We start from the raw sequence: 27,597 nt of genomic DNA, 5'->3' as shown, positions 1-27,597 counted from the left end.
CCCTAAGTGGGCTGGGCCGGGCTGGGCGCTGGGCCGGGCCGTGCCGAGCCGGGCTGGGCCGCGCTGTGCCGAGCGGAGCCGGGCTGGGCCGAGCGGAGCCGGGCTGGGCCGAGCGGAGCCGAGCGGAGCCGGGCTGGGCCGAGCGGAGCCGAGCGCTGCCCGCGGCCCCGGCGGGCACATGGGCAGAGGGCGGAGCCCGCGGCCTGACATCACGGCTCGGCTCCGCGCTGCCGGACGGCGCCGCTCGCCCTCCCGCCGCCGCGCTGAGGTGAGGAGCGCCGGGGGACGGGCACGGCGGGGCTCGGGCACCGCCAGCACGGCGAGCAACCGGAGCGGGGCTCGAACCGCCCGCGCCGGGCGTGCAGGGCGGGGGAGGCTCGGCTTGGCTCGGCTCGGCTCGGCGCCGGGGTTGCTCTTCCTGGGGGCAATGTCCCGGGTCAGCGGGGCACCCCCGCCACCGAACGCTGGTGCCGGCCCACGTTGCGCCGCACCCCGGTCCGGGATCCCCGCGGCGGGGCTGGGAGCGGGGCTGCTCCCCGCCCGCGGCCCGCTCCGCCCCGGGCTCGGGCAGGGTCCCAGGGCGCTCTCGGACCCCTCGGTGCGAGGGCTGGTGTTGGGGCTGGGGCCGGTCCCGGGCGGAGAGGTCTGCGGGGGCCGGTGTGTCTCGGTCCGAGCGGTCACCGGCAGAGCCCAGGGGGATGCAGGTCCGCCGGGCTGCGGTGCGGGCTGCCCGCGGGAAGCGCTGTCCTTCCCGGGCTGCTGGACGCATCCGTGCGGCTGCGGGAAACTCCCTGTCCCTGGCACAAACCGGGCACAGAGCCCCCGGAACGGGTCGGGTTCCCGGTTCCGAGTGGTGCGCTCCTCGTGAGCACAGTGGGGATGGATGGATGGATGGATGGATGGATGGATGGATGGATGGATGGATGGATGGATGGATGGATGGATGGATGGATGGATGGATGATGGATGAATGGACGTTCATGCTGTTCTCCTCAGGGAGCAGCACTTGGCGCTTAGGTTTCACTTTTCATTCTCAGCTCGCTAAATGCTTTGAGGAGATGAGTGGCTCTTTCCAGCCACGGAGAAATCAGCAGCGAGATATAAAAAAAAACTTGGGGGAAATCTTGGCCAGGGCCCAGGATCCCTCAGATTCAAACAGGGAGCAGCTGTGGGGTTTCTGAACCACTGTAGGCACTTGTAAAAGCTGCAAAGGTTGGATGCTTTTTGAGGGGGGACTTCAGCATTTGATGATGCATGTAGGAGTAGTGAGGGATGAAAGCTGTGAATGAATTGTAGAGGTGACTTTGTAGTAGGAGCATCCCACAGGTGATGGAAGCTGGGGTGGACTGTCCCTGTCCTGTGATCCTGTCCAGGGTGTGACATCTGCCCATGACAGATGGACACCAGGGAGCTTGGGGGAGTGTTTGTGTTCCTAATGCCTGAGCTGGGCAGAGGGGTATAGAGAACCCTGGATCATTTCAATCAGAGTAGTCTAAATAAAACTAACACATAGAGAATTGCTTGCTGTGGCAAGAAACCAAAACTGAGAGACAGCAGGAGAGGAAGGCTGTCGCCTACAGCATCAATACTCCTGTGGGCTGAGGAGATGCAGGACTAATAAGATTTAAATAGATTTAAATACTGCATCGAGCTTTTGTTTTCTTCTAAAATCACATTTGCTATGAAGCAAATGTACAGTAATATAAGATGCCACAGTCACTATAGATACTTGATTTCCTCTGTGATTGTAAAGGAGAAAATGTTGATGACTCCACAAGTCTGTGTTTAACAAAACCACATCAAACCCCAGGAAAACATGCTCTTTGACAGCATAATAATTTTTTGTTGTTTATTTTGCTTTTTATTTTTGTTTTGGGTTGTTTTGCTTTTTATTGTTAAGAACTATGCTTTGACTATGACCTTGTAACATCACACCCATAAATAGAAGCAGGTTTAGATTCAGGGGAAACACATTTTTTCCGATGATGGAAGAAGTAGGCCAGCCATGCCAGCTTTCTTGAGAGGTGGGAAAGGCAGTGGCAGCTAAGAAATGTCACACACCAGGAACCAATCGTTATCTGTAAGTTTACCATCACTGATTAGAGTTAGCTTTTTGTCAACATTGTAATGGAAGAAAATGCTGTTTTCAAATTTGAATTTACTGCTTCTTCATAGGTTTTCCTATGCAGACCTACAGTGGATTAAGCAGCTTCCCATCTTCATCTAAGTTTAAGTGAACTGTCACTGAACTGAAAGTAAAAAGCTTCTGAAAGTATGTCAGTGATGTGGGAGCTTCCAACACATTTCCAAAGGCCTTTACATGCTCTGGGGCCTAAACATTTTGATTTCCTGGTGTTTAAGGTACAGGGGCAGAAGTTCCACTGTTTTTCCAGGTTCTCCTCTCTAAAGCCTTGGTTGTGGCAACACATACATTTCCTTTAGTATGAATACATCACTGTAGTCTTTGGAAAAAATGTCCTAAGAGCTCCCCAAGGGATGTAGGCTTCTAGAATCAGGGTCTGTAGATAACATGTCCACCACTGAAGGAGCCTGATACCAACTGCAGATCATGTGCAAGCACTAATAGCTCATAGAGCTACAGAGTGCTTTGGGTTGAAAGGGACCTTAAAGATCATCTCATTCCAACTCTCACCATGGTCAGGGGCACCTTCCACTAGACCATGTTGCTCTAAACCTGGTCCAGCCTGATCCTGAACACTTCCAGGGATGGATCATCCACAGGTTTGCTGGGCAATCTGTGCCAGTGCCTCACCACCCTCATAGTGAAGAAATTCCTCCTTATATCTGATATAAACCTGCCCTCTGTCAGTGTAAGGACATTCTCCATTGTCCTACCAGTACAGACCTTGTAAAAAGTCCCTCCCCACCTCTCTTCAGGTACTGGGAGTTGCTCTGAGGTCTTCCTGGTGTCTTCTGTTCCCCATGCTGAACAACCCCAACTCTCCCAGACTGTCTTATTAAGAGAGGGGCTCCATCCTTCTGAGCATCTCTGAGCATCTCTCACTCCAGCAGGTCCACATCTTTCTTATGTTGGGGTTATATACAGGACAGAACCTGTGCCAGTGCAGCTTGGCACTGTGGTGAAATGCATGGTGTTTGTACCTGTCCAGCACAGGTGGGTCTCACTAAGGATTGGGGTCCTGGGAGGAGGCATATTGTTCACACTGCATGTGTTTGTCTCTCTGGGCTCACCTGCAAGACCCCCGTCAGGGCAAGGGGAAGGTGAAGCAAGCTGGATCTGCTGCGCAGGATGCTGGACTGAAGGCAAACAGTGTGAGAGGAAGGGGAAGGCAGGGCAGTGAGTTGACTTCCAGCAAAGAGCATCTCTCTCCCACCCATCTGGATCCCCAAAGATAACTACCTGGTTAGCCAGTTGTGTTTGCCTCTCTCCCAGGAGCTTCCCAGGAGCTGTTGGGAAAATCAGAAGAGGCAGTACATGGCCCTACATGGGTTGCCTTTCCTGTTTTCACCACTGTGCTTATTCAGGGCTGGCTCAGAGCTACCTCTGTACTGTGTGTCATGCCTGTGCTCTGTGGAGAGGGAAAAACAGATCAGCAGGAGATGGGCTGGCCCTCTGCCATAGGCTGTGTCTTCCTTCCACCCCACACTGCCTCCCAGGCATCTTCTCCCCGTGTGGTCCTGTGCATCTTCTGAGTGACGACGGGCTGAAGCAAAGTCAGAAAGGCAGGAGAGTGCTGATCTTGGAGACCCTTCTAACAGGCACTGTGGCACGGAAACAGCCAATACAAATATTTCTGTGCATGCTCAGCACAATTCCTCCATGCTTTTCCTGGAAAGAAACAAAGAGATTTTGAAGAGAGAGCTGGAGCCTGCCAGCTCCCTGTGGTGACTGCTGAAGTCAGGTCCTGCCTGATCTCTGTAGGCCTGGAGAAGGGTGGAAGCCCAGCTCATTTTAGGCAGGAACACCTCCACCCATCGTGTCTGGCTGCAGGGAATTACTAGATCTACCTGAGAAGCTTACACCTTTGGGTTGCTTTCTTGCTCTCCTCACATTTGAGGAGGGGAAGGCTCAGAAATGGGTGAGTCACTTAGTTGTCAACTTGGTAAGGGCAGCGAGAGAATGAAAATCCCCCAAAAAGCAAGAGAAGCCATACAGGACAAGTATAGCGCCTAAAGTTGTTAAAAATCACCCTTTTATGTCACTTAAGAACTGTGAGACGCTAAGCCGAGAAAATAACCTTCTCATTCAGAGTCACATCAGCCAGATAAGCTCCTGTGTGCTGTGTCAGCATCAGCACTGCTCTAGCAAATTCATCTTGCTTAAGGTCTCTGCCTTCCATGGTCTTACAGTGAAGCCTCAGGATTTCCCAGACTTTCAGATTCCCATTTCATGATGTTTTACTACAGGGTAGGTCTTTCCCAGGCTTCTCATTACTCTGTCAACACAGTGGGCACAGAAATCAAGATGTTCTTGCAGAAGAGCAGAGGAAGTTCTTCAGACAAGGACTTTGCTGCAGAGAAGTGGCACTGCAAATGGAGGCAAATTAGGGGGAGAAAAGTTTGAAGATATCTATGGCAGAACCTCTTGGTAACTGCTTTAAAGTACATCATTTTGATGAAACCAGGGCAAAGGGTTTTTTCCAGTTGTTTATCATACATAGGTAGTTTTCCTGCTCAGCATTGAAATGGAGAGTTTATCCTTGGAGAAAGAAGCTGTCCCTGCCAAGTGATCACAAGCTGGTGTAGTTCTAGGGGAGAACTGTAGCCAAAATGTCTGAACTTGTGTGGGAAAAAGAGGTTATTTTGTCCCTGTGGGAAATTCTGGTAGCCATTCTCCTCTACTCTCCCCTGTTCTGAAAGCTATTTTTGAATTTTGGTCCTGGTGAAGAAGAACATCTTGTGGTCAGGGACATGGACATGCCTTAGGCTTCACTGCTGGCTTCCAAAAACAACAGTCTACATTTTTTTCAGCGTGTAAACCAGAGGGTGTATGGAGTTGGGAGGGTCAGTGCCTGTCAGCCTGTGTTTTCATTAGTGTGTGATGGAGTAGGGAGGCAGATACTGACTTTGTAGGTGACACTCAGCTAGGGGGGACTGAAAACATTTTAGAGAAGAGACTAAGAATTGAAGATTGTGACAAGCTGGAGAGCTGGTTTAAAAAACCAGGGCACGCGTTCTGTCCTGTGTGGTAGGACAGAGTGACCGGCCGGACACCAGGTGAGCGACCAGCCAGCCAGTGGTCACAGGAGCCAGAGGACAGGGACACTGTGCCCTATGGGTTCACAGGGACACACAGTTGTGCAAAAGCAAACAGTCCTCTTGGGATGGATAAAGAGAAGTGGTGCACTGGGGAAGCAGCGTCTCTGCTCCAGGTGGTGCCTTTTAGGGGCTCAGTTGGAAAATGCGGTTCTGGGCATCCTCCAAGAAAAATGAGAGCAAGGAACAGAGGCTGAGTTGTTGGACATTCGGTAAATAACAGCTCTGATGAAAGAGTTGGGTTTCACTTGTGCAGGAAAAACTGAAGGAAGATGTGGAACCTGTTCTCCAAATACAGAATCTGTCTGCAGAGGAGAAGGCAAATCATTTGCTGTGTCCTTTGGGGGTAAAAGAGGGAGGGATAAGGTTAACTGGATTGAGAGATAAAGAGGAGAGAAAGCGGGGCTCTGCAGGAGCTTATGGAAGTGGTTTTAGCAGATAACTACCCGATAATGAGGTAATCAGATAAAGAGCTGCCCTGGGGCAGGAGGAGGGATGAGGACCTGTGAATGCAAAGTGCATCAGGGTGGAGAACAATTGCAGGGGGACGTGTGGCAACTCCTGGAGCCTCACAGCAGGCCTGGGGTCACAGCAGGTGTGGGGTCACAGCAGTCCGTGAGCCCACAACAGTCCCTGAGCCCACACCAGGTCTGGGGTCACAGCAGTCCCTGGGTGTCCCACAGCAGGTCTGGGGTCACAGCAGTCCCTGGGTGTCCCACAGCAGGTCTGGGGTCACAGCAGTCCCTGAGCCCACAGCAGGTCTGGGGTCACAGCAGTCCCTGGGTGTCCCACAGCAGGTCTGGGGTCACAGCAGTCCCTGAGCCCACAGCAGGTCTGGGGTCACAGCATCCCTGGCGCCCCACAGCATCTGGGGTACAGAGCCCTGAGGCCACAGCAGGCTGGGGTCCCGCCCCCCGGTGTTGCATAGCAAATGTGGGGTCACAGCAGGCCCTGAGCCCGCAGCAGGCCCTGGTGTGGGGTCGCAGCAATCCCTGAGCCCACAGCAGTCTGTCCCCCTGCCCCTCAGTGCTATGCTCAGCAGGCAGTGATGCCAGCTCGGGGCAGCACCAGCTGCCCAGCCGCAGGTCCCTGTCCCTCCTCCCCACCCCGGCATCAGGGGCACGGGGAGCAGAGCCCCCATCCCTGTCCCGTGTGCCCCTGGGCTGAAGGACAGCAGCGGGGACAGCCCAGCTCCCAGCATTTCCTCATTCTCATGTCCTGGCTGGCAGCCCGGCTGGGTTTGCAATATGGCTTTTCTGGAAGGGTGATTTACATCCTTTGCCAGTTCCTGGTTTGCGCCATTCGGGGGATAACTCTGCTTTGGAAGGAGAAAGAAGAAAGGGGGCAAGCAAAAAGGCAGCAGGCTTGGTTTCCCTGACTCTTTCTCTTGCGGGCAGAGCCACAAGTCATTTCCAGTCAGTCTGGGCCGGACTGCAAGCTCTCCAGAAATGTGCACCAGAGCTGAGATTAAAGCAGCTTTGGATAAGCTCTTTTATTACTTAAATCTGTTCCAGTTCCAACAGGTTCAGGTTCATGGCACTTGCTTCTGGGAGGGATGCTGTGTGTGTGGGAAAGAGACTTAAACATTTGATTTTCCCTGGAAATAAAATGGTGGTAGCAATAAAAAAAAAAAAATTCTGCTCAGAGTAAGACTTGAGTGGAACACTTCAGGTCTGAATGCTCCTCTCCAGCTGGGGCTTTTCTTTTGGAGGGTTAACACAGCAAGAGATGCTCTGCAAACAGAGGCTGGAGGGCTTTGGCTTCATGGTTCAAAGGTCTCTCTCATGCAGACTGGAAGTCCCCTGGGGACAGAGATCACCCCTGGAGTGTGTGTTTGTGGGACCGAGCTGGTGCCAGCCATGGTTGGCAGGGCCCAAAGGGACCTTCCCAGTGCAGAAATCATGACACTCCTCTGCAGAGACCTGACCAAAGGCTCTGCTGCATCCTTTGATTCCTCATGAGCCTTGCTGGCGTTTCAACCCATGTGCTCATTAAGGAATGTGTGTAACAATCATGTGCTTTATCTCGAGTGGCACCCAAGCAGAAGCAGAAGCACTGAGCAGGCTCTTTGATGACCTGCACGGGTTGAATCCACAGCTTATGGAGGCTCAGTTGTGGTCAGTCTAAACAAACACTGACGTTGGGGGAAGACAGAAAAGTAGTGGTTTTAGCCAAGGTGGTGCAGACTGAGTATGCGAGGCTGAGCTCAAAGATGAGTTTCTGTGCAAACAGGAACCAGTTTGGTTTCACTGGACAGGACACTTGGAGCTCTGTACAAGATTGCTGCCATATTCTTCAGCACAGTTTGATATGTTTAAAACACTGCCTTTTTATTAGAATTATGGTAAAAAACTAGCTTGTCTTTTGTCTGATAAATCTGAATACCAGGGCATTGAAATGAATCTTGATTTTTTTTTGGTCCAGAACTGAAGCAAAGCCTTGCCACCATAGGTCCATCCTTCTTCAGGGTGTACAACTCAAACACCTCTGGACTGCTAATTATAGGAACCAGCTAGGCTATCCTCCTGCACCTGAGGATGTGAAAGGGGCCCCAAAAGATGGTCTCATTGTTAAAGACGTGGTGAAAGATATCTGGGTCAGCCCAGACAAACTTGCTGGAGTCCCATCATTGTCAGTATCTCCTTCCACCACGTCTGTTGAAAGAGGATAACAAGTGTGCCTGTTCCCCAGTAGCTGTGGGGGATGATCTGCTCAGCAGATTGACTCTGCTGTGAGCCCAGGGACACCTGTCCAGCTGCAAAACCTGAGTGAGGCCTCTCAGTGTGGGCAGAGAGGCAGAAAAACCTTGTTTGCCTGGCACTGAGCCTAAGCTAATAGCCTCTGCCAAGCCTCAGGTGCAAAATATGTAGAATTATCCCTGTGTTTCTTCTGTGAGAACCCCTCTTTCCCTTCCTCTGCCTGGGCAACAGAGATTTGACTGCTTCGTTTCATGCAGCTGCTGTCTGTCTGATCCCACTCCTTGGGGCAGAAGTTGCCTGCTGGACTGTTCTTGTAGAGTGCCCAGCAGAGTCAAAATATTACCCCAAAATTAAGAAATACATCTTGCTCACTGCCCATCACTGCTATTGCCCTGCAATTAACAGCAGCAGTGGCAGTGCAGTCATTGAACTGCACATGGGAACAAGTGTGCTGCAGTGGACGCAGCAGTGGTGTAAGGCTGTCATTAGCAGCTGAGCTGAAGGGCAGCTGTACATTGCATTCAGTATTTTAGTTAGGGAACTGCTGCCCACTTAGAATTGGAGCTTGTTTATCCCCACTGGGCCGTGCTTTAAATCATCTTGTAGCTTCCTTGGTAAGAAACTGATCTCCTTGAATTGCACGTGCTATAACTCAGCAGGGATGCAGTTTGCTTGACAAGGAAGATCAATAAATGGGGTTTAGCTAAGTCTGGAGGTGCTAAAGATGTCTAAGCACCGTGGTATTCACTTGTGGCCTCCTCTGCAGCATCCTGGCCATGGTGCTGTGCACCCACTCTGGATGGGTTGGCCTTGCTGTGGTGAATTAGCTTTGGGAGGGAGAGTTTCAAGCAGGTGACCTGTCCGTAGGTGCAGAAAAAGCAGTGTGGACACGGTGAGTCAGGGTGGGGGTAGGAGGGAGGGTCTGTGTGCTCCCCAGAGATACAGAAGTGAAGAAAAACTGTTGCCTAATCAGACAGTCCATTGCCAGGCATCTGTTAGGCAGAGACCACAGTGTTTGTCTCAGTGAAATGTGTTCATGGTGAAAGAGGGATGTTCCCCTCCTTTCTCAGGAGGATTTCAGTGCATGGCAATGACAGCAATCCAACCCACAGGCAGCAGCCAGCACCAGGGATCCTGCCACCATGGGCTGGCAGCAGGGATAAGTCCTGCTCCAAAGCCCCACCAGTCAGAGCACGACTGAAATAATCACACCAAAAATCAGAGAAAACATTTTGAGTCTTCTTACTTTGTAACTCTCCTGCTGACTTCAAAGGCTGTTTAATTCTGTTATCCCTTTTAATCAAAATAACTGGAGACAGCAAAGATGTTTATCTCCAAACATTGCCAACATCTCTCTACGTGTTCAGTGGCAGCTGCAGGACAGAGGAAACACAGTATAAGAAAAATTGCTTGCAGCAACATTTACATCCCAGTGGGACCACAGAGAGAACTTTTGAGGTGCCTTAAATTGATTATAAAATGAGTCTGTGGGTAACAATCACTTTGTCACCCTGAATGCTAATTTCTCCCCCCATGGCTGTGAGCCAGAGATATGTTTCTTTATTTTGGGGTAATATTTTGTGTGCACAGGTGGTGGAAAAGGGGAGGGGCGTTATGGGCGAGCAAGCTAATTATTCTGAACAATAGCATTGGCCCTAGAACAAATAGTTCTGGACATGAGTACATTTAGGTGAAGCAAGGTTTCTAAAAAGTAAAGCAGTGAGTGTGTGATAAAGCTTCTGATAAGGGACCAGAAAAAAAAAAAACAGTATCTTTGCAGACAGAGATCTGAAAGTCATCCCTCTCACTTTTTCCCTGTGGCCCCTTTCTATGTTTATTGCGCCCCTCCTTTTTTTTTTTCCTAGTGGAATAAGCAGAACTGCAGTATGCTGTTTGATCTCTGTATTTATACAGTGGACATGTGCTTTGAAGGGGAGAAGTCACCATGCACTTCTTTGGCACTTGTTTTCCCCTGCTAGCACTTCTTCCATGAGCACCTTTGGATCTCTGGGATAAGGTGGTGCTTGCTGAGAGGCAAGGAGAGCAGACAGATCTCTGCCATAGAAACAGTATTGTCACTGAAACCATGATGGTTTGTACCCAGGACAGTGAATTTTAGTTTCAAAGTCCATCTGCTGAAGGTGTGTTTTGCAGGTTTTCATTGAGGAGCAGGATTGAGATCCTGGCTGCTGTGTGAGAGATCTCCTCCAGTAACCCGGCTGTGCTTGATGTTTGTCTGCCAGGGATCTCCAGGTTTTTGTTTTCATAGTAATGTGACCCTTTGATCATTTTTCTGAGTGGTTTTAACAAATTAACACCTCTTTAAAGTGTATATATGGTTAGGGGGGTTTATGCCCACAGGCAGCTCTTGCCATGTCTCTCTAGCATCTGTAGTGAATTTTGGTGCTCAGGAACTTTTTAATGGGGAGATTTTTTTGCAGATTCTTCACAAGAAAGATTGACTGTCCTAAATGATTTTGAGTAGATATTAGGAAGAAAATATTTAGTATACAAGTGGTGAGGCATGGGAACAGGTTGCAAAGAGATCCTGTGCCCATCCCTGGAGGTGTTCAGGACCAGGTTGGATGGGGCTTTGAGCAGCCTGGTCGAGTAGAAGGTGTCCTTGCCCATGGCAAGGGGTTGGAAGTAGATGATGTTTAAGTCCCTTCCAACCTGAACCATTCTGTGATCACTACGCACAAGTTCCATCTTGTCAATATTCATTCCCTTTCCCAGATCACTTATGAATGTGTTGAACAGCATAAATCCTCAGGAAAATCCCTTGGCAACCTATTCCCATTATGAAAATAATTTATTTCTTCTCACCCTTTGTTTCCCATTGGTAACTATTCATGCAGAAGTGCCCTTCCCCTTTGCACCACTGCTGTGTCAATCCCAGGAGAGCCTTGGGTGAAGGACATTTCCAAAAGCCTATGAAAAACACACCTGTGCCAGGGACTAGGTCACCCCATCCAAATGGTCACCTTCACTTTGAGAGAACTTGACCAGGTACAAGGCAAGACTGCACTCCACCAAAACCAATTTTCTCCATCCCAGTATATCACAAGTCTGTAAATTACAGTCTTTATTATACTTCTAGCAGTGTGCCAATACAAAAGCCAGATGTCCTCGTGTGGAAGTTCCATGGGCTGCCTTCTGAGCCCTCTTGAAATCTCACCCTCAGGAATTTGCCATTTCTTTAGGGTAAATTTGCTGTTCCTGAAGTTGGGAGGCACATTTGAGCCACTGACACAGCCCATGAGCCGTCTGGCAGTTCCTTGCCCAAGTTTCTTCTGACCTCCAGGTTCGGCTGCTGTGCTGCCTGTGAATTCATTGATCTGCTTAAAACCTCTCCATGCCCTCAATATCTAATCTGTTACAGGGCAAAATTCATTAGCGTTTGTAAAGCTCATCAAGATCTTTCATGAGCAAATCCCATCATGTTTTAATATATTTTTTAAATGTCACGAGTAAGTTCTCATTACTCATTAAATAGCTGAAGCAAACAGCGCTTGCCAGACCCAAATATTGGGACAGGCAAGGGCTGAAACTCTCTTCATTTACCACTTTTAGGACACTTTCATTTCAGTTTGACTTTCTGCCTTGATTCTGCTCCGGCAAATCAGAAGCACTCCTCCAGATGTAGTCTCAGGGATCTTCATGGATCCCTTCTTTAGGAGATATCTGGTAGCTCATGGGAATCTCAGAGTTTCTGGTCCTGATTGCTGTCAGTGTTGGCCTGGCTTTGCAGTGTGAGATGCCAGCATGAAGGACAGCAGAGGATGGATGAGTGCATCCAGCTGGTGTTGGATCACACAGTCCTGGGAAACTTCTATAAAAGCCTTCACCTTCCAACCCAGCCTGGTGTTTTGTGCCCCTCCAGTGGTGCCTGTACATTACTGCACATTTCCTGGTGGGTTTGGCAAATAGATCCTGAGACCAAAACCACGTTTGAGTGGTCTGAGTGACATTTTTCCCTGTGACCCTAAATGTGGTCTGGGTCTCTGCAAGAGCTCCACAGTGAATTTGCGTTTCTCCTTGTTTTTCCTGCCAGGATGTCCAGAGGAGACATGGCCAAGCCTCTGCTGGGCCAGGGGAGCGTGGCGGGCGAGCGCAGCCCCCCGCCGGCGCCGGCCGGGCGCGCGGTGGGCGTGCTGGGCAGCGGGGACTTCGCGCGCTCCTTGGCCGTGCGCCTGGTGCGCTCCGGCTTCAGGGTGGTGGTGGGCAGCCGCAACCCCAAGCGCAAAGCCAGCCTGTTCCCTGCTGCAGCAGAGGTCACCTTCCAGGCCGAGGCTGCGAAGAAGGCCGATGTCATCTTCGTGGCCATTTTCAGGGAGCATTATTCCACCCTCTGTGACCTGGCTGATGTGCTGGTGGGCAAGATCCTGGTGGATGTCAGCAACAACACGGAGATCAACCATCACAAGGAATCCAACGCGGAGTACTTGGCCTCCCTGTTCCCAGCCTGCACCGTGGTAAAGGCCTTTAATGTGGTTTCTGCGTGGACGCTGCAGTCGGGTGCCAGGGATGGAAATAAGCAGGTATTGTTTTCTTCCAGCAAGGGCTAAATCCCAGCTGTTTCAGCAGCTCAGGTCTGGCAGCATCAGCAAATGCCCTTAGGCTCCAGGACAAGGAGTCTTGAGTGCTGGCTGGGCATCCAGAGACCACCCCTTAGCTTCTGCATTTCTTTGTTCAGAAATTAAATACCTTCACTCAGTTCACGCTGTGTAGTCCTTGGAGCATCTGCCTAAGTGACAAGTATTATTCACTTGTCTGTTTATCTAAACAGAGCCAGTGAAACAAACTGGCGGTACATGCATGAAAGAAAACCTGTCCAGGAGAGAAGTCTTTGGCAGCCATGGTAAATACCTGTCCAAAAGCCTGCCAGGAATTATGATGCTCAGTGGAATAACATAGGCTCCCTGTGATAGAGAATCCCTCTGGATGCACTCAATCCCAGCAGCCTGATTTCTTTGGCCTATGTGTGTATATTTCTGTTCATTGCAGGTCCTGATCTGCTCAAATAACCAAGAAGCCAAGCGCACCATAGCAGAAATTGCTCAAGTCATGGGATTCACCCCCGTGGACATGGGCTGCATGTCATCAGCCTGTGAGATCGAGAACATTCCCCTGCGCCTCCTGCCAGCCTGGAAAATCCCCACCTTTTTGGCTCTGGGGCTTTTTCTTTGCTTCTTCACCTACAACCTGATCCGGCAGGTCATCCACCCTTACATCAGGGAGCAGAAGAACAAGCTGTACAAGATCCCCATCGAGGTGGTCAACACCACGCTGCCGTGCGTCTCCTACGTCATGCTGTCTCTGGTCTACCTGCCCGGGGTGCTGGCAGCCTGCTCCCAGCTCTACTACGGCACCAAGTACAGGCGTTTCCCAGATTGGCTGGACCAGTGGCTGCAGCACAGGAAGCAGATTGGTCTCCTCAGCTTCTTCTGTGCAGCCCTGCACGCCGTGTACAGCCTGTGCCTGCCCATGCGCCGCTCCCACCGCTACCTGTTAATCGAGACGGCCGTCAAGCAGGTAACAGGGGTGCTCCTCAGGCCAGCACCTGCAGGAGTCTGCTGAATTCATGCATATCTTGGGTGGTGGGCCTAATAGCTTGGGTTTTTCATTCATTTTCCAGAGGTGTAGGGCAGTGGGAAAAAGCTCTCTAGGAGCGCTTCCCCCACAGGTCAGCCGCACGGCACAGACTGAGCGCTCGCCTGTCTGTGCTGAGGAGCTGCCATCTCCCTGGATACACGGCTCCCTCTGCATTGACAGCCAGGGCTAGGGTCAACCCTCCTGTGCCACTGCTCCCCAGAAACACTGACAAGCCTTTGAAACCAGTCTTGCCTGGCGCTGATGTGTCTGAGACTAGGTCAGAGGCAAGAAAAATGCTAGGCAAGGGGAAATCCAATAGTAGGAGGAGTAGAGTTCCCTTTAGCTCCCAAAATCTTGAGAGATCCCTGTTTGTTCACACTGATGTTCATAATTGTGCCTGCTGGAGTAAGCAAGTCATAACCCAGAGAGGGTTGTGTGTCCTCATCACCCTGTGGCTGCAGGAGTTTAACAAAATGGTGGTGAAGAGCCAGTTATATAAGAACAAGGAAATGGAAAGGGACTTTATTGCTTTATGGACACTCTGAGCAGTGTTTATCCAGTGTGAGATTGCTGCCTTCAGGCAGTTCAGCCGGCTCTGTAGTACCATGGGAGGATGGGATTTGGTCTTTCCTGCCCCTGGCTCCTCACTGCTCCACACTGGGGTAGCACAGGGTTTGTGCCACTGAGGGGAGAATGTGATCAAGGAATTACCCCACAATACCTCTGCTTTCTGTGCTGGGGTATTTGGCTAAGTGATTCCAAATATTTGTCCCAAAAAGGAGGGAAGGGGCTGTAGGCAGAGGGGAGCAGGATGGCTGGTTTGGGCAGCAGTGGCTGTTCAGAGCATCCATCAAACACCATTCCCAGCCTCTCAGCTCCAGCCTTGAGCAGGTTCTTCTCAAGTGCCACAGTTGCACATTAATCTCAGGCAAGCATCCTGTGTTCATTTCCCCTCTACCTCCTGTTTTCTAGCAACATCTTTGTTTAGTAAATTAAACCCATTTAGTGGGCTAAAGAGGATGGTTCTAAATGTTCCTCTTTGCCATGCAGTATAAAACCCATCTTCCATTAGCATGAACAATTTCCCCCCTAAATGCACTTAAAACAAAGGTTATTAGGAGACTACTGCATATTCAAGCATCTGTATTTGTTTTCATGGCTTGAAACTGAGTTCTCATTGTAATTATCTTTCCAAATGTGACTTTGGGGCTTGCTACTGTGGTTACAGGCATGGGAGCTGAGAGCATTCAGCAGTTCTTCCCAGCAGTCTTCAAATAAGGTCTAGCTTTGGCCAAATGGCTTTGGGATAGGAGAGCATTTCCACATCTCCCAAACAGGCAAATAGTGCTGGAGGTGTGAACAGGACCCGGTGCTCATCCAGGAAACCTGCTTCCAAAACCAAAACAGATAAAACTCAGTTCCTCTGTCCCTAAGCACCCCATTTTAACAAACCTTCATTGTCATGCCAGGCTATGGAGAAGAAGAAGACAATCTGGGTAGAGGAGGAAGTCTGGAGGATGGAGATTTATATCTCTGTTGGAATAATTGCCCTGGGCTTGCTGTCGTTACTTGCCATCACTTCACTTCCATCCATCGCAAACTCTCTCAACTGGAGGGAATTCAGTTTCATTCAGGTAAAGTTGATATTTGCTGATGCCAGAGAGGAATTCTGCAGAATCAGAGTCAGGCCCTCATACAGACAGGGCAGGGCTTGACCTCTTTCCCAGCAGGGCAGCTGTGCATTGGTGTCAGCAGCAAAACCTCCCCCTGCACCCCAGAGCCACAGACCCCTCATCCAGGGGGTGAGACCCGGAGTAGGAGAGGGGCAGAGGGCTGTGGTGTGTCCTGGGGCTGTGCTGCTCTCACACAGGGCTTGTCCTGTCTAGGGAAGGTGCTTTTCTCAGGACAAGGGAGAATACAAGGGAAAATACAGGCTGTGGAGGGCAGGCAGGGAACTCACTGTGGGCACAGCTGGCTACAGCCCACAGATCTGCCCTTGTGTTCAGGGAGAGTGAGCTGCTGAAAAGGAGAGAGCCTGGGAGGACAGTGCAGGGGAAAGACAGGTTTGGCAGAGCTTGCATGCGCCCAAGTGTTCAGTAGACAAGTTCAAAAAGGCTTAGAGTTGTCTGTAAACTGCCAGAGCCCACACAGCAGAGAGAACTGGGTATGATTTCAATGAAAAGGCCATGTCTGATTCTAAAACCTGCAGAAAAACTTTAGTTTTTCACCAGTGGTTTAGGAGCCTTCCTTCCACTTGCAGTGATGGCCAAGCTCTCAAGGGCCAAATTCCCTTGATGACCTGAGTCTACCCCCTGGGATTTTCACAGACCCAGTATTCAGTGGCTGCAGCTTTTTCAGGGATACATTTGGAGCCAGGCCTAGGGCTCATTAACAGAGATAGCAGAGAATGAACCTTTCAAGTATCCCCTGCACATTAAAGTTGATTTTGAGGCCAGATTCCACTCACTGTGTCACAGTCATACCCCACAGCCCTAAAACTCCTTTTCACTTGTGCCTCCTACAGCAGGGCTGCTTAGCATGCACCAGGCTTTGTAACCCCTGTGGCACCCAAGGTGTGTGAGCTCCCCCAGGACCCCATTCCCCTGCAGCTCCCCTGTGGAGCTTCCCTTTGCACCACCTAACCCTTCCAAAGGAGAGGGCAGGGCTCAGGGATGCAGAGGTGAATATCTATCATCCAGCCTCCGTTAAGCTCTGCTGAAGCTCTTCAGGAGTATATAAATAATTCAATATTCATTAGAGCAGGAGTTTGAAGTCTGCTCCCCTGCTTCTCCCGCGAGTGCCCCGATCACCACACGAGCAATCCAGTTTGTCTTCTTTCCCCTCTTGCTGTGGGCTAGCCAGTAATTATTTACACTGAGTAGAAGAGCTGCATCAGGAGAGCTTGACCCCAAGAGATGATCCCTCTAGGAGAAGGGAGACTGGCTTTAAGCCCTGTTTCAGACTGGACAATGGGAGCATATTAATTCTCACCACCATGTCTCAGGGGAGGGCTGCAGCTGCTGGGACACGGATAAATCAGTCCTGACTTGCACATCTTATACCAGGAGTCCCAAATGAAGGGAAGTATCTCCTTGCAGCCTGGAAGGAGGCTTTGAAAGCCCCTGCATTTCCCTTTGGCTCCCCAGGCAGCCTGGCAGCTGTCCTGGAGGGTGCTGGCCTTGTGTCATGTAACGCAAACATTGTCGTGGCAGGTCGTGCGTGTAACACGACTGTCCCATCTGCCCTTTGGGACCCCTTCCCAGCCTTTCCAAGGCTATGTCAGCACTGAGACCAGATAAATTCGTGATGGTCAGTTCCAAAATAGCTCTTGGCTGCCCCACATGGGAACTGGCTGGCTTAGTTCATGGAAAGATACTCACACCTATTTCTGTCTGCATGGAATAAAGCGTGACAGCGTGACACGAGCTCCCAGCTGATCACAGGCAGGAGAGGCATGGCTGGTATTGTGCCTCTTCATGGCAATACCATGTAAAAAGAGCAGGTTACAGATCTCCTGGCATGTTAGCTTCCATATTACTTTTTTTTTTAATTAGGATCTTTTAAATTATTTAGTCCTCAATAAGTTGGTGGTGCCTTTCTTGAGGAAATTAAAAGAGCAGCTACAGCTACTGCTTCCAGGCTCCTGAGGTTGCATTCACATAGCTCAGAGTGAGCCTCCCTGAATTAATGCACAGTGGCACAGTGTAAATACAAGGGGTGAAGCACAAGGCTGCTTTCTCAAATATTTGGGATTTCTAGCACTTCTGCAGCATAAAAGAGGTGAAATGCAGAGTGCAGACACCCCAGCCAGATGCCTTTCAGAAGATGCAGCAATTTGCTCCCATCTCAGTTGAACTGGACGTGTTTGAGAGATGCTGTACCAAAAGCCACATGTGAGGCAAATTCAGGAGTCACTTTAGTCCCCTCCTTACCCAGAACTTCCCAAGTCTGACATTTTCCAGCAGCCAGTGTGTACAGCTGTATTAGTGCCATATACTGCCACAGTATTAAAATACACATCTGTTGCCTGACAGGTTGAGAATCCCATTTGTATTGTTGCCAGAGTTATAGGAAGAAAGGTTAATTTTCACAGTAGCTCCTTCACATACTCAAATTTCAATTAAATATAGTTAAATTGGATGCACAGTTCCCCTGTGTGTCCACTTTTAACAGAAAATGTACAGGATTGAAACACTGGCTAACAGGAATGATTTGTATGTAATTCAGCTTATAGGAGACATTTTTAACGTTCCCCAGTGATTTACAAATCAACTCTAATTGCCTGAGAAGTAAAAATGTGTATGATTGCCTTTACCTTCCTATCCTGAGAAGCCCTCCTGGAATTTGAAGGTTGAATTGACCTGGTTTCTTTCATAGCTCATGTAGCATAAGATGTAAAGAATGTGTAATCAGGCCTTTTCTAACCCTCCTGTCGAGGCAGTGCCAGGGGCCAGGGCTGCTTCCATTGAGCTAATAATTCCATAGTACTGATGGCTGCACAAGTCAGAAACTTACCTGGGTCAGGAAGGGGCTCTTTGCTTTCAGTGCTGCCCAAGCATTTCTAAATGAGCCACAGGTGACTGGATCACCTTTGCTGAGGTGTTACAGGGAGCCTGCAGACACCAAGGAAGTGGCAGAGGTGGAAGAGTTAATGCAGAATAGAAAATACATGCAAAACCTGCATCAGGAAGATACTGTCTTCATACAGCACCTTTCAGAGAGCTTTAACACCTGACAGGGCTGCTGGCCCCACACTCCCCATGTTGTGACAGTACAAAAAAAGCCTCTGCCACTGTTGAAAACAAAACCCAGAAAGATTTCATAGCCAGGAACTGCATAGAGAGGATCAATGAGAGCTCAAGAGTGGTATCAGGGCTAAGAGTGGTATCAGGGCTAAGCACTTTGGCAAATCAGCCCCCTGGGCTGCTCAGCAGGCTCTGCATTGTGCTGCACTGAGTGTATATTGAGCTGTAAACACTGAGCCAGGCTCCAATCAGCAAAACTTCTGGGCTCTGTGCACTTACAGACCTGCTGTATCCAGCTGTCTGGGGGATGCAGTCATGGCTCCTTCAGCCAGCATCAGCAGTGGGAGCCCCCCTGCTCACCCCAGTCAGCTCCTCATTTGTGCTAAAAGTGGATTAACCCATTGCTGCTGCCAGAGGAGCTGCCAGCCCTGGCTCCAGCCACAGCAGCTTAGCCATGTGTTTGTAGGCAATTAGCCTTTTTGTTTCATCCCCACCATCCACACACAAAGGTGGGTCAGTCACGGAGTGCCTGTGGTGGTTTGTCACCTTTTGTCCTATTAATTTTCTCTCCTGCTCTCCCCCAGTCCCAGCAGCTAGAGGCACAAGGTAATTATCTCCAGCTCTGACATCTCTGCCATGCACAGAGCCCTGCTTGGGCTGACTGAAGGCACCCCCTGCCCAGGGCAGAAAGCTTCTGCTCTTGGGTTCACTCTGTCCCCTTTTCCCTGCCCTGCTTTGCCAGGTGAGTCCTAATCTGGTACTTCAGATTTTTTTTTTTTGCCTGTTGGAGAGAATCTTATAAATGATGGATGATCTGTGGGTCAGGTCCTGATGTTATGTTCAACTGTGACCTCAGCATATTTCAGCAAACTCCTCCTTAATTTTCCAAATGCAACTAGTCTTGACCCTGTTGGGTTTGCTGCTTGTTACCACTTTGGTTTAGGACATGGACACAGCTACTTTAAGAAGGACATGAAAAAAAGGATGTGTGGGCTTGCACACAGGACTAAGGCTCAGTTCCCGGCTCTGTTCCCTCTTCCTGGCATGACCTTGAGTAATGCTCAGCTGTAACACAGGGAGGAGTCCTACCCTGTCTTGGCAGGACTCAGTGACACCCACATGACTGCCAGATAGATACTGTAAAAGTGAAGTACCTAGATCTGGTAGCACATTTTAGAGCTCTCCTTCCCTCCCTTGCCCAGTCCCCTCAGCTGCTTAAAAGATTAGCTCTGAAATTTAGAGGAGCTTGGTCTGGTTTTTTTGGTAACAACATGGTACATTTTTAAAAGTTGCCTGGGTTTTTTAATTGTTTCTCAGCACTCAAAAATAGAAGGGGAATCTATGAATTGAGTAGTTATTTGGATGAAACTGTTTTTTTCAAAAGACAATGAGTCCTTCCTTCCATCTTGCCCTGGTTCCTTATTTCCCTGCCATGTCCTCTTTCCTGGACATGTCTTCAGGAAGACTGTGTTTCTTGCTGATCTCTGCACCAAGACAGATATTTTGGCTTTGAAAGGCTTTCTTCCCTAAGTTAGGGACTAACTAAAATTAGCAAAAATTTCCCTGTCTAGGCATCTTGAAATTTGGTTGTTATTTCAGGCTTAGACCAAGCATTCAAAGTAGGACGGCAGAGCAAGATGCTCCACCTGCACTTTTCCCTGAAAATACAGCAGCAAAGACCTGCACAAAGGAAAACACAGTGAGTGCCCAGGGCTGCTGAGTGCCAGCAGGCAGTGGGAGCTGGCAGGCTCAGGAGCCACCACCTCTGATGCTGGCAGGAGGCCCTCAGTGAGGGAAAGAGTTTAAAACCTGTCTTTGAGAGCAACCCTCAGAGGGAGCTGGAAATACTCAGGAGGAGGAGTTGTCCCTGTGGGTGCTTGGGAGCATGATCTCAGCTGAAAATGGGGGAACTTCTTGCCTGTAGAACAGGGGCTGCATTCCTGCTGCCTCCCTGAGTGGATAAAGGGCTCTTCACACAGCCTTTGAACCAACACAGATCTCTGAGACAGAGGAGGAAACCCTTGAGAGCTGTTGCTCATCTCAGAACAGAGCACTTCTGCCTGCACAATCTCATTTTCCTGTAGATGACACCAGTCACCTGAAGATGTCTTTGCTCTGCATGGAGCTGTGGCTTCACCCACTTCCAGCAGTGCCAGCTGTGGTCCAGAGCCACATCACTGCTGCTTCATCCTGCTGGTGAGAAGCCTCAGCCAGCCAGGGACTGGGGGCTGCTGCTTCACAGGATGCAAGAGCCCTCCACTCTGCTGAGTTGGCAGCACCTTCTGGGAAATTCCTGCTGAGCTTCTAATGTCACACTTAACCTCTGATTAGACAAAGAAAAGCACAGTCTGGCACACTCCCCAGGAAAGGGTTCCAGCCATGTTTTATTGAGACACAGGAATACTCATTGCTTCCTCTGTGTTATGTACACTTAGAAAAAGTGATGTCAGAAATACAGGAAGACAGCCAGGCACAAGGCACTCTGCTAACTGATGTGTGTTTCTTTTCCTTTCAGTCCTCCCTTGGATTTATTGCCTTGGTGATCAGCACTCTGCACACGCTCACGTACGGCTGGTCGAGGGCCTTCGATGAGAATCAGTACAAATTCTACCTGCCCCCAACCTACACCCTCACCCTGCTGGTCCCATGCACTGTGATCATAGCCAGAGTCATCTTCAGTTTGCCCTGCATCCAGCACAGACTTCTGAGAATCAGGAGGGGCTGGGAGAAGGGCAGATATGTCAAATTTGTTCTGCCCAGCGCAACGGGGGAATTCTCAAGTGGAGAGACCTCCAGTAATGTCTAACAGCCCCAGCTTTGAGGATTTTGAAGCACTATCAACATTTCTAGGTTCAAAGGTGTTTCTTTTTCTTAAATATATGTATGTTTTGGTATAATGGTATTGTTGATAAAATAATAAATTTTGTTGACTTTAGAAAATGGATGGCCATCAAACTTAGGTTAGACAGTAGCAGTTAAATTATATTGCTGATTTGCTAGGACAATTATTGCCTTAAAAGTGACTGTGAGAGCCAAGCTAGCAGCACTAATATATGTGGGAGACTGATGGACTCTTAGATCAGTCACTGGAGATGCTGCCTGGCAGCTCCCCAAACCAGTATTTCTCAGTTGCTTTCCTAGCTGCTCTCATAAGTTTCAATGCCTTTATTTTTTAATACGAGGTTGCACAGGTTTTCTGGAGTTTATGACAGCAAAGATATCCTGCCTCTTGAGTGTATGGATCAATCAAGGCAGTGAGGTTTAGAAAGATCAATTGCCTCTGGTTTTGTTCTCCTCAATGAACTCTGTGGACAAGTCACTACAGCTATATTCATGTTTCTGTGACAGCAGATTTTACTAAAATTATCAAATCTGACAGCAAGCCCAGTATCCCTGTTCTCTCAAATACAGACAGCGCTTCTGGTCCTGGAAGCAGTGCCTGATGCATGTTTATAAGCTGAGGAAATAAAGCACCTTTTCCAGGAGTATAAAAGCATTTGAGAGAGAGACATCCCCAATACCAGACATCTGGTCTGCACTGCTGGCTCTGAGATGACAGTTACTGCTGCATGTTCTCTGTTACACTGAGCCAAAGTTTCAAGCAGTATTTGATTGAAATAGAGCGAGGATAATTACTGGAAAGGCCTGCTGCTTCACAAAATTACATGGAGAAAACCAAGGCCTTCCAGTTGGCCTTACATCAAGTAATAGGGTGAAGCTTTTAGAAACGGCTGTCACCTGAACATTCCCATTTAAGCAAACAAAACAGCAGCTCTAAACCCACTGGTTTCACTAGCAATAATAAGATCTTTGAACAGTCCTGCAAAGGGATCATCAGGCCTTGACCACAACATGAAAACATGTTGTACATTTTGGGCACAGTCCTTCATTGCCTTACACCTTAAAAAGTCCCTTTCATACAAAGCAGGTATGAAATGCTCTTCTGACTTCACATCCACTGTGGACAGGGCACAGGGCAAAGAAGATTTCTGTCCTAATTTCAAGTTTCACCTGTTGCTTTCTATGAAGTTCTTACTCTTTAGCAGAATAATTCTTTAGGTTTGGACGTCCAAATCACCAAACAGTGAATGGACAGCCATTCACTAAAGCTCATTTAAAAGCAAGCAATTGGGATGACACAAGAAGACTACCTCAGTAAGGTCAGGTACAAGGACATGCCTGGAATAACCTCATTTTCCTACAGTTAAGGAAAAGACACTCAGTGTTCAGTGTTGTGTTGAGAAACAAGAGCTGTCAGCACCAAAATGAGGTACAGCTTTTGGGACAAGGAAGTACTTGTTCCCCCCAAAAGGGCAGGGGGGATTATCAGCTTTGGGGCACATAAACCCTGCTACAAACCAACATTGCTCCCATAATCCTGAAGAGTTCTACACAGACAGAGACTCATAAGAATTCCCTGTTTAGCCTCAAGTAACTACAGTGAGTAATATTCTCCAAGTATTGCTCATGTGGCCAGTGATGATATTGACTGTTAGTTCTTGCCTAACACTTACAGTAAAATCTCCAAATGCTGCTTCTGAGGGAAAAGACTAGATTTCATAATAAGGTGACATTTTTGTTGTTGTCTTCATGGGGTTTGGACAACATGGTGAAAGTACCATTCTTTACCACTGTCCCCCTCAGCAAGCTGAGTGTGTTAGGTTTCCCCATCCACCTCCAGAACTTAGCCCAGATTGGCACCTGACCAAATCACTCTCCAAGCAGACTGATGACCCAACACTATTTATTTCTGGTTAGGTGCTAGGTTAAGTTTCCTCATGGATTTGAGACAGTTTCACGTGAATATAATTCCACCCACTCCAGTTTAACTCATCCTTGAGGGAAGACTGGATTCAGCAAGCCTGGTTTTTTAGTCATCTTTTCCATTTCATCATCAGGCAAAGACAACATAAAAGCACCAGTTTACACACTTTATAGTGTATTTCAATACCTTTTTTTCCCATCTAGGTTTCTTTTCACATCTGTAGGTCAGGCAAGGCTACTGTCTGGTGGCCAAAAAAGATTAGGAGGCAGAGAAGGAGCATTACCACAGGCTTTGTCTTCAAGGGGAAATGAATGGTTTATTTTGAGTCGCTGCAAGGTTAAAGACTCACCTTTCTGCCCAGCAAAAGGTTTGCACCCTCACTTTGTTTACAAGACTTCCATGCCTACAAATCCTTTCCCATGGCAAAGGGACAGTTTCCATGAGCGGACGGGCAGTCAGTGAGTCAGCAGGGTGCTTTTCAGATGGACAAAGCCCAAAGGGACAGACAAGCCAGCTCAAAATCCCCACAGCTACTGCAGCTCTACAGCATCTAAAGAAAAAAGCTGGTCAAGTGTCTCCAGGTAATGCCTGTGCCAACAGACTGGCCAGCCAGCCACCATCCCTTTTGAAAACCAAAACCAATCCTTATAAATGCAGAACAGCATTTCACATGATGCCCTCTGTATGCATCTGGTCCTTAAAACACGGGACACAACAGTTTGAGTCATTTCTTCTGATTCTGGAATGCTGAAAATGAAAGTAAGGGATTTTTCAGTTATCTTTTCCCTAAGCATTTTTGATGTGCATAGAACATTCAGTGAGGTTAGCCTACAATTTACCATTTAACTGGTTTTGTACTTGAAGTTTTTCTCTCTTTCTGTAAATATGTACACACACACCCCCCTAAATATATGTATCTTATTGCAGAATATATAGCTTGAATGTAAAAATCTTTGTATTTTTATTTTCTGTACTGCCTACTATGTGCCTCTGGGATATGTAAGAACCAAATGAAGAGCTGTAAGAGTAAGGCCAGTTTTAATCTCTGGCCTCTGTAGTTATATAAAGATATTCTGAACAGATCTACATAATTGTATCTGAGCTTGTGTGAGTCTTTTTTCCTGCCTCTCCCCAAACAAAACCATTACTTTAATGGCAGTAGTAGAGTAGTGTGATTATCTAGAATTTAACCACTAAGAAATAAAACCCACTACAGCCAGCAGCTTGTAGAATCTCATTATCAAGGTAGTAAAATGATCATTGCTGTGACCCATGGTGCCAGGGCTCAATTACAGAGTTCCTATGAGTGTGAGAGGGCACAAGTGTGTGCAGACATATATTTCATTACAGGGGTTACTGGTACTATATAGCACTTGTAGCACAGGATCAAACAAGCTTAATTCTCTAAATAGAAAGTGCTGTTGATACAGAGTCCAAGGAGGGTGTTCCAGGTGGGGGACTGCAAAGAAACATGGAGTTTTAGTACTATAAATTTGTTCTGTGCTTCTTAAGTCACTTTTTCATACAAGTGGCATGCCAGATCAACCAACTTCTGGATCTGCAGCGTTGCATTTTAATGAGCTAATTTGTAAGTTGATTTTAATGAGTTCATTTAAATTCCTGAGCTGAAGATTAACCTCTGCAGGTATAGTTCTCTCACTCCTTCAGTTTTATAATACAAAGCTTTAAACAGTGCAATTGGTTTCTTGCTCGTAAGGGATTTACTCACAAAGTGATATATCAAACTGTGGTTGAATCTTCAGGGGGATGCACCTGCTTCAGCACCTCTGTGCAATATATTTCCTATATTTCAGTCTCTCCAAGATGGCCTGCACAGCTACAATCAGCAACAAAACCTGGTGTTACTCTTGAGCTCTGAATTTCCCACACTGAGCTAGCAGGATTTGCAGACTGTGCCTTGGGTTTGAGGAATGGGATTTGTTACACTAGGACAGTTTTCTTTGATCTATTTATTGCCTTTATAAGCAGCATCAGTTTTGCAGAATTTCTGCACAAGTTGGGGGTTTTTTGTGTTTGTGAGAACCACACACATTTTAAACCTGAGCACAGAATACACAGATACCATCTATAATCAGGGACAGCTCTTGTTAGCAGAGCATGTACAGGACCTTCATAATCAAGGACTAAAAATAAGCATTGTCTGGAGCCAGTCAGGAGGATCACATACCACAAGCCATAGTATTACTGAAACCTTTCAAAGACTTAAAGTGGCACGAGTGCATCCTCCTAGAAAGATAATCTGCTTTAGATTTAGAAATCTCAGCGCTGGAGGATGCACTACAGCTGCTGTTCAGCTGGTTAGTTACTCTTGTTACCTGTTTCCCATATCTGATCTACAATTAGCTACCTTCAGCTGCTGCATGTCAGCCTGCGGCCTTAAAGAGCTGTCTGGAGCCAGATGTCTGCTTTCAAGTAGCTGTCTTGTTCAGCACTCTAGAAAACAAAGTTGCTGTGCAAGATTCAAGTCTGTGTTCTGCAAAACCAGTTATATTTGATTTGGGAGGGCTGGGGCAGGGGAATAGTCGTGAAGAAATGGCCAGGATGGTAACTGCTGGGATATAAAGCTATCATGGCTAGAATTGCTCTTTGACTCTAAAGCCAGCTGATGGCCTCTAACTGGATGGGCATAATCACAGAAGCACAGAAAAACACCTTTAACATCATTGAGTCCAGCTGTTATCCCAGCAGTGCCAAGCCCATCACTCATGTCCCCAAGTGCCACATCTACAAGTCCTGTAAATCCCTCCAGAGCTGGTGACTCCATTTCCCAGGACAGCCTGTTCCAATGCTTCACAACCCTTTTGGTGAATAAATCTTTCCAATTATCCAATCTAAACCTCCTCTGCCACAACTTGAGGACATTTCCTCTTGTCCTGTCACTGGTAACTTGAAGGAAGAGACCAACACCCAAACACAAGCAAAGAGACAAAGATGTGACTTCAAAGTAGTGTTGAAATCAGACAAACACCATGCCTTCCATTTTAAAAATCAGGGTTCACTGAAGAAAAGGGGCTTCCCAAACTGTTCTTAAAGAATATGTTCCATTGGCTTTAGGTTAGAAAGCAGAATTAAACCTTCTCAGGTGTGGAATGAGAGCAGACAGCAGCAGTTCTTACAGTTCTCACTGACATTCCTGGTACACAACACTGTAAGTCACCTGCCAGAGAGCAGGAATGGACAGACAAAGGTAAATTCTTATGTTCATCTGTCACACTGAGCCCTTTAGTGTATTCACTACCAGCTGAAAGTCCCACTCTACTGGCTAGCTGCTCCTGTCCCACTACAAAGGAATGAATCTATTGGTATCAGAGGGAGAGGATGATAACAAACATAAGCTACAATCCATATCTGATCAAAAATACCACATCTACAGGGGCATAAAACACCTAAACACCCAGCTCTCCTCTATCTGCCATGTGTACCAAGCTTCCAGACCAGGTCCTGGTCCCCAGAAAAGCAGAACTCAGTGCTGTGCAGAAGGGACAGAAGCAAGAATAACACCTCCCAGACAACCTGCACACCACAGGCTTCCCCTGCACACAGCCAAAGACTGCACAGCTGCAATTTCTCTTGCATCACCTCCAGAATGAAAGCTCTGTCACACCTTGTCCCTCTGCAAAAAATCAAATTTAGCCTTTTAACCAGGCAGCATCTATGCATGCTGTAATCACTGACAGCATAAAGCTGTGCACAGAGCTTGGATTTGGGCTCCAAAACTCACACCCCACCTCAGCTCATGGCAACTCAGGGGGCACAGCCTGGAGAATGCAGTACCAGCTTCTCCTTAGCCCTTGCACTACAAGGAGGAAATAGTGGGAGCTTAGGGTCAGAAGCATGGAGGATACATTTGTTGTGTGTTTAAGCTGTGTTGCTGAAGATATTTTGCTCTGCTTTGCATGTGCACCTGTTCCAGATGGTTTTCCGTGTGTTTAAAAGAAATAGGCATACTTAAAATCTACTTTACAAAACATCAGCAAATTAACACTGATCTTTTCCAGACAATTCTTCAAATGAATGTTCTGCAAATGCCTCTTCACAGCATGCAAAGATTTAGATACGCTGGGAACTGGCTCTGCAGAGGATGCTCTCTAACAAGAGGAATTTAAGCACTGAAACCAGTTCAATTTGCCGCTTTTTGATTTTAATATGAAAAGAAATACTTTCTGCAAGGAAAGACTCAGCTTTCATCACCAGAACCCTAGCACAGACTTCACAGGCTAAACCGGTTCACAGATAAGCACTTTTCATAAACATGACACTTCTCTTGGCTTGCAGAGGTTTTAGAGAAGCAAAGAACAGGCTGTGCTGACATCTGGTGGCTTGCTCTGCGGGCAGAGTTCATGGCAATAGGTCTTGGCTTTTTACTGCCCGTTTTGGGTTTTGTGGTTTTTTGGTTTGGTTTGGTTTGGTTTGGTTTGGTTTGGTTTGGTTTGGTTTTTTTTGCTTTCCTGATGTAACTCCTTCATTTCCTTACAAGATTCAAACCGTTATGATAAAAACATTTTTGTTTCCACTGGCTGGGGGACAGTGCTGC

The 27,597-nt window shown here is 48.1% G+C and overlaps 1 protein-coding gene across 1 annotated transcript; it reads left to right on the top strand.

Annotated features, from left to right (window-relative positions):
- Positions 1–235: 235 nt before the first annotated feature.
- Positions 236–21,083, top strand: STEAP3 (STEAP3 metalloreductase). The gene is made up of 5 exons (XM_030952411.1): positions 236–268; positions 11,992–12,478; positions 12,945–13,472; positions 15,002–15,166; positions 20,793–21,083. Exons 2-5 carry the CDS (start codon positions 11,993–11,995, stop codon positions 21,081–21,083), a joined length of 1,470 nt encoding a protein of 489 aa, XP_030808271.1. The 5' UTR covers positions 236–268; position 11,992.
- The last annotated feature ends 6,514 nt before the right edge of the window (positions 21,084–27,597 follow it).

This window comes from Camarhynchus parvulus, chromosome 7 (assembly GCF_901933205.1).
Source record: "Camarhynchus parvulus chromosome 7, STF_HiC, whole genome shotgun sequence".
NCBI lineage: Eukaryota > Metazoa > Chordata > Aves > Passeriformes > Thraupidae > Camarhynchus > Camarhynchus parvulus.
The sequence above is the reverse complement of the archived record's forward strand: the minus strand, read 5'-3'. Positions and strand labels throughout refer to the sequence as shown.

What these genes read in the sequence shown, in the direction of transcription:
- STEAP3 (XM_030952411.1), top strand. Translation starts at nt 11,993, where the DNA reads ATGTCCAGAGGAGACATGGCCAAGCCTCTGCTGGGCCAGGGGAGCGTG. An exon ending in CCAGGGATGGAAATAAGCAG is followed by an intron (nt 12,479 to 12,944) that starts GTATTGTTTTCT and finishes TGTTCATTGCAG; the next exon opens with GTCCTGATCTGCTCAAATAA. An exon ending in GGGAATTCAGTTTCATTCAG is followed by an intron (nt 15,167 to 20,792) that starts GTAAAGTTGATA and finishes TTTTCCTTTCAG; the next exon opens with TCCTCCCTTGGATTTATTGC.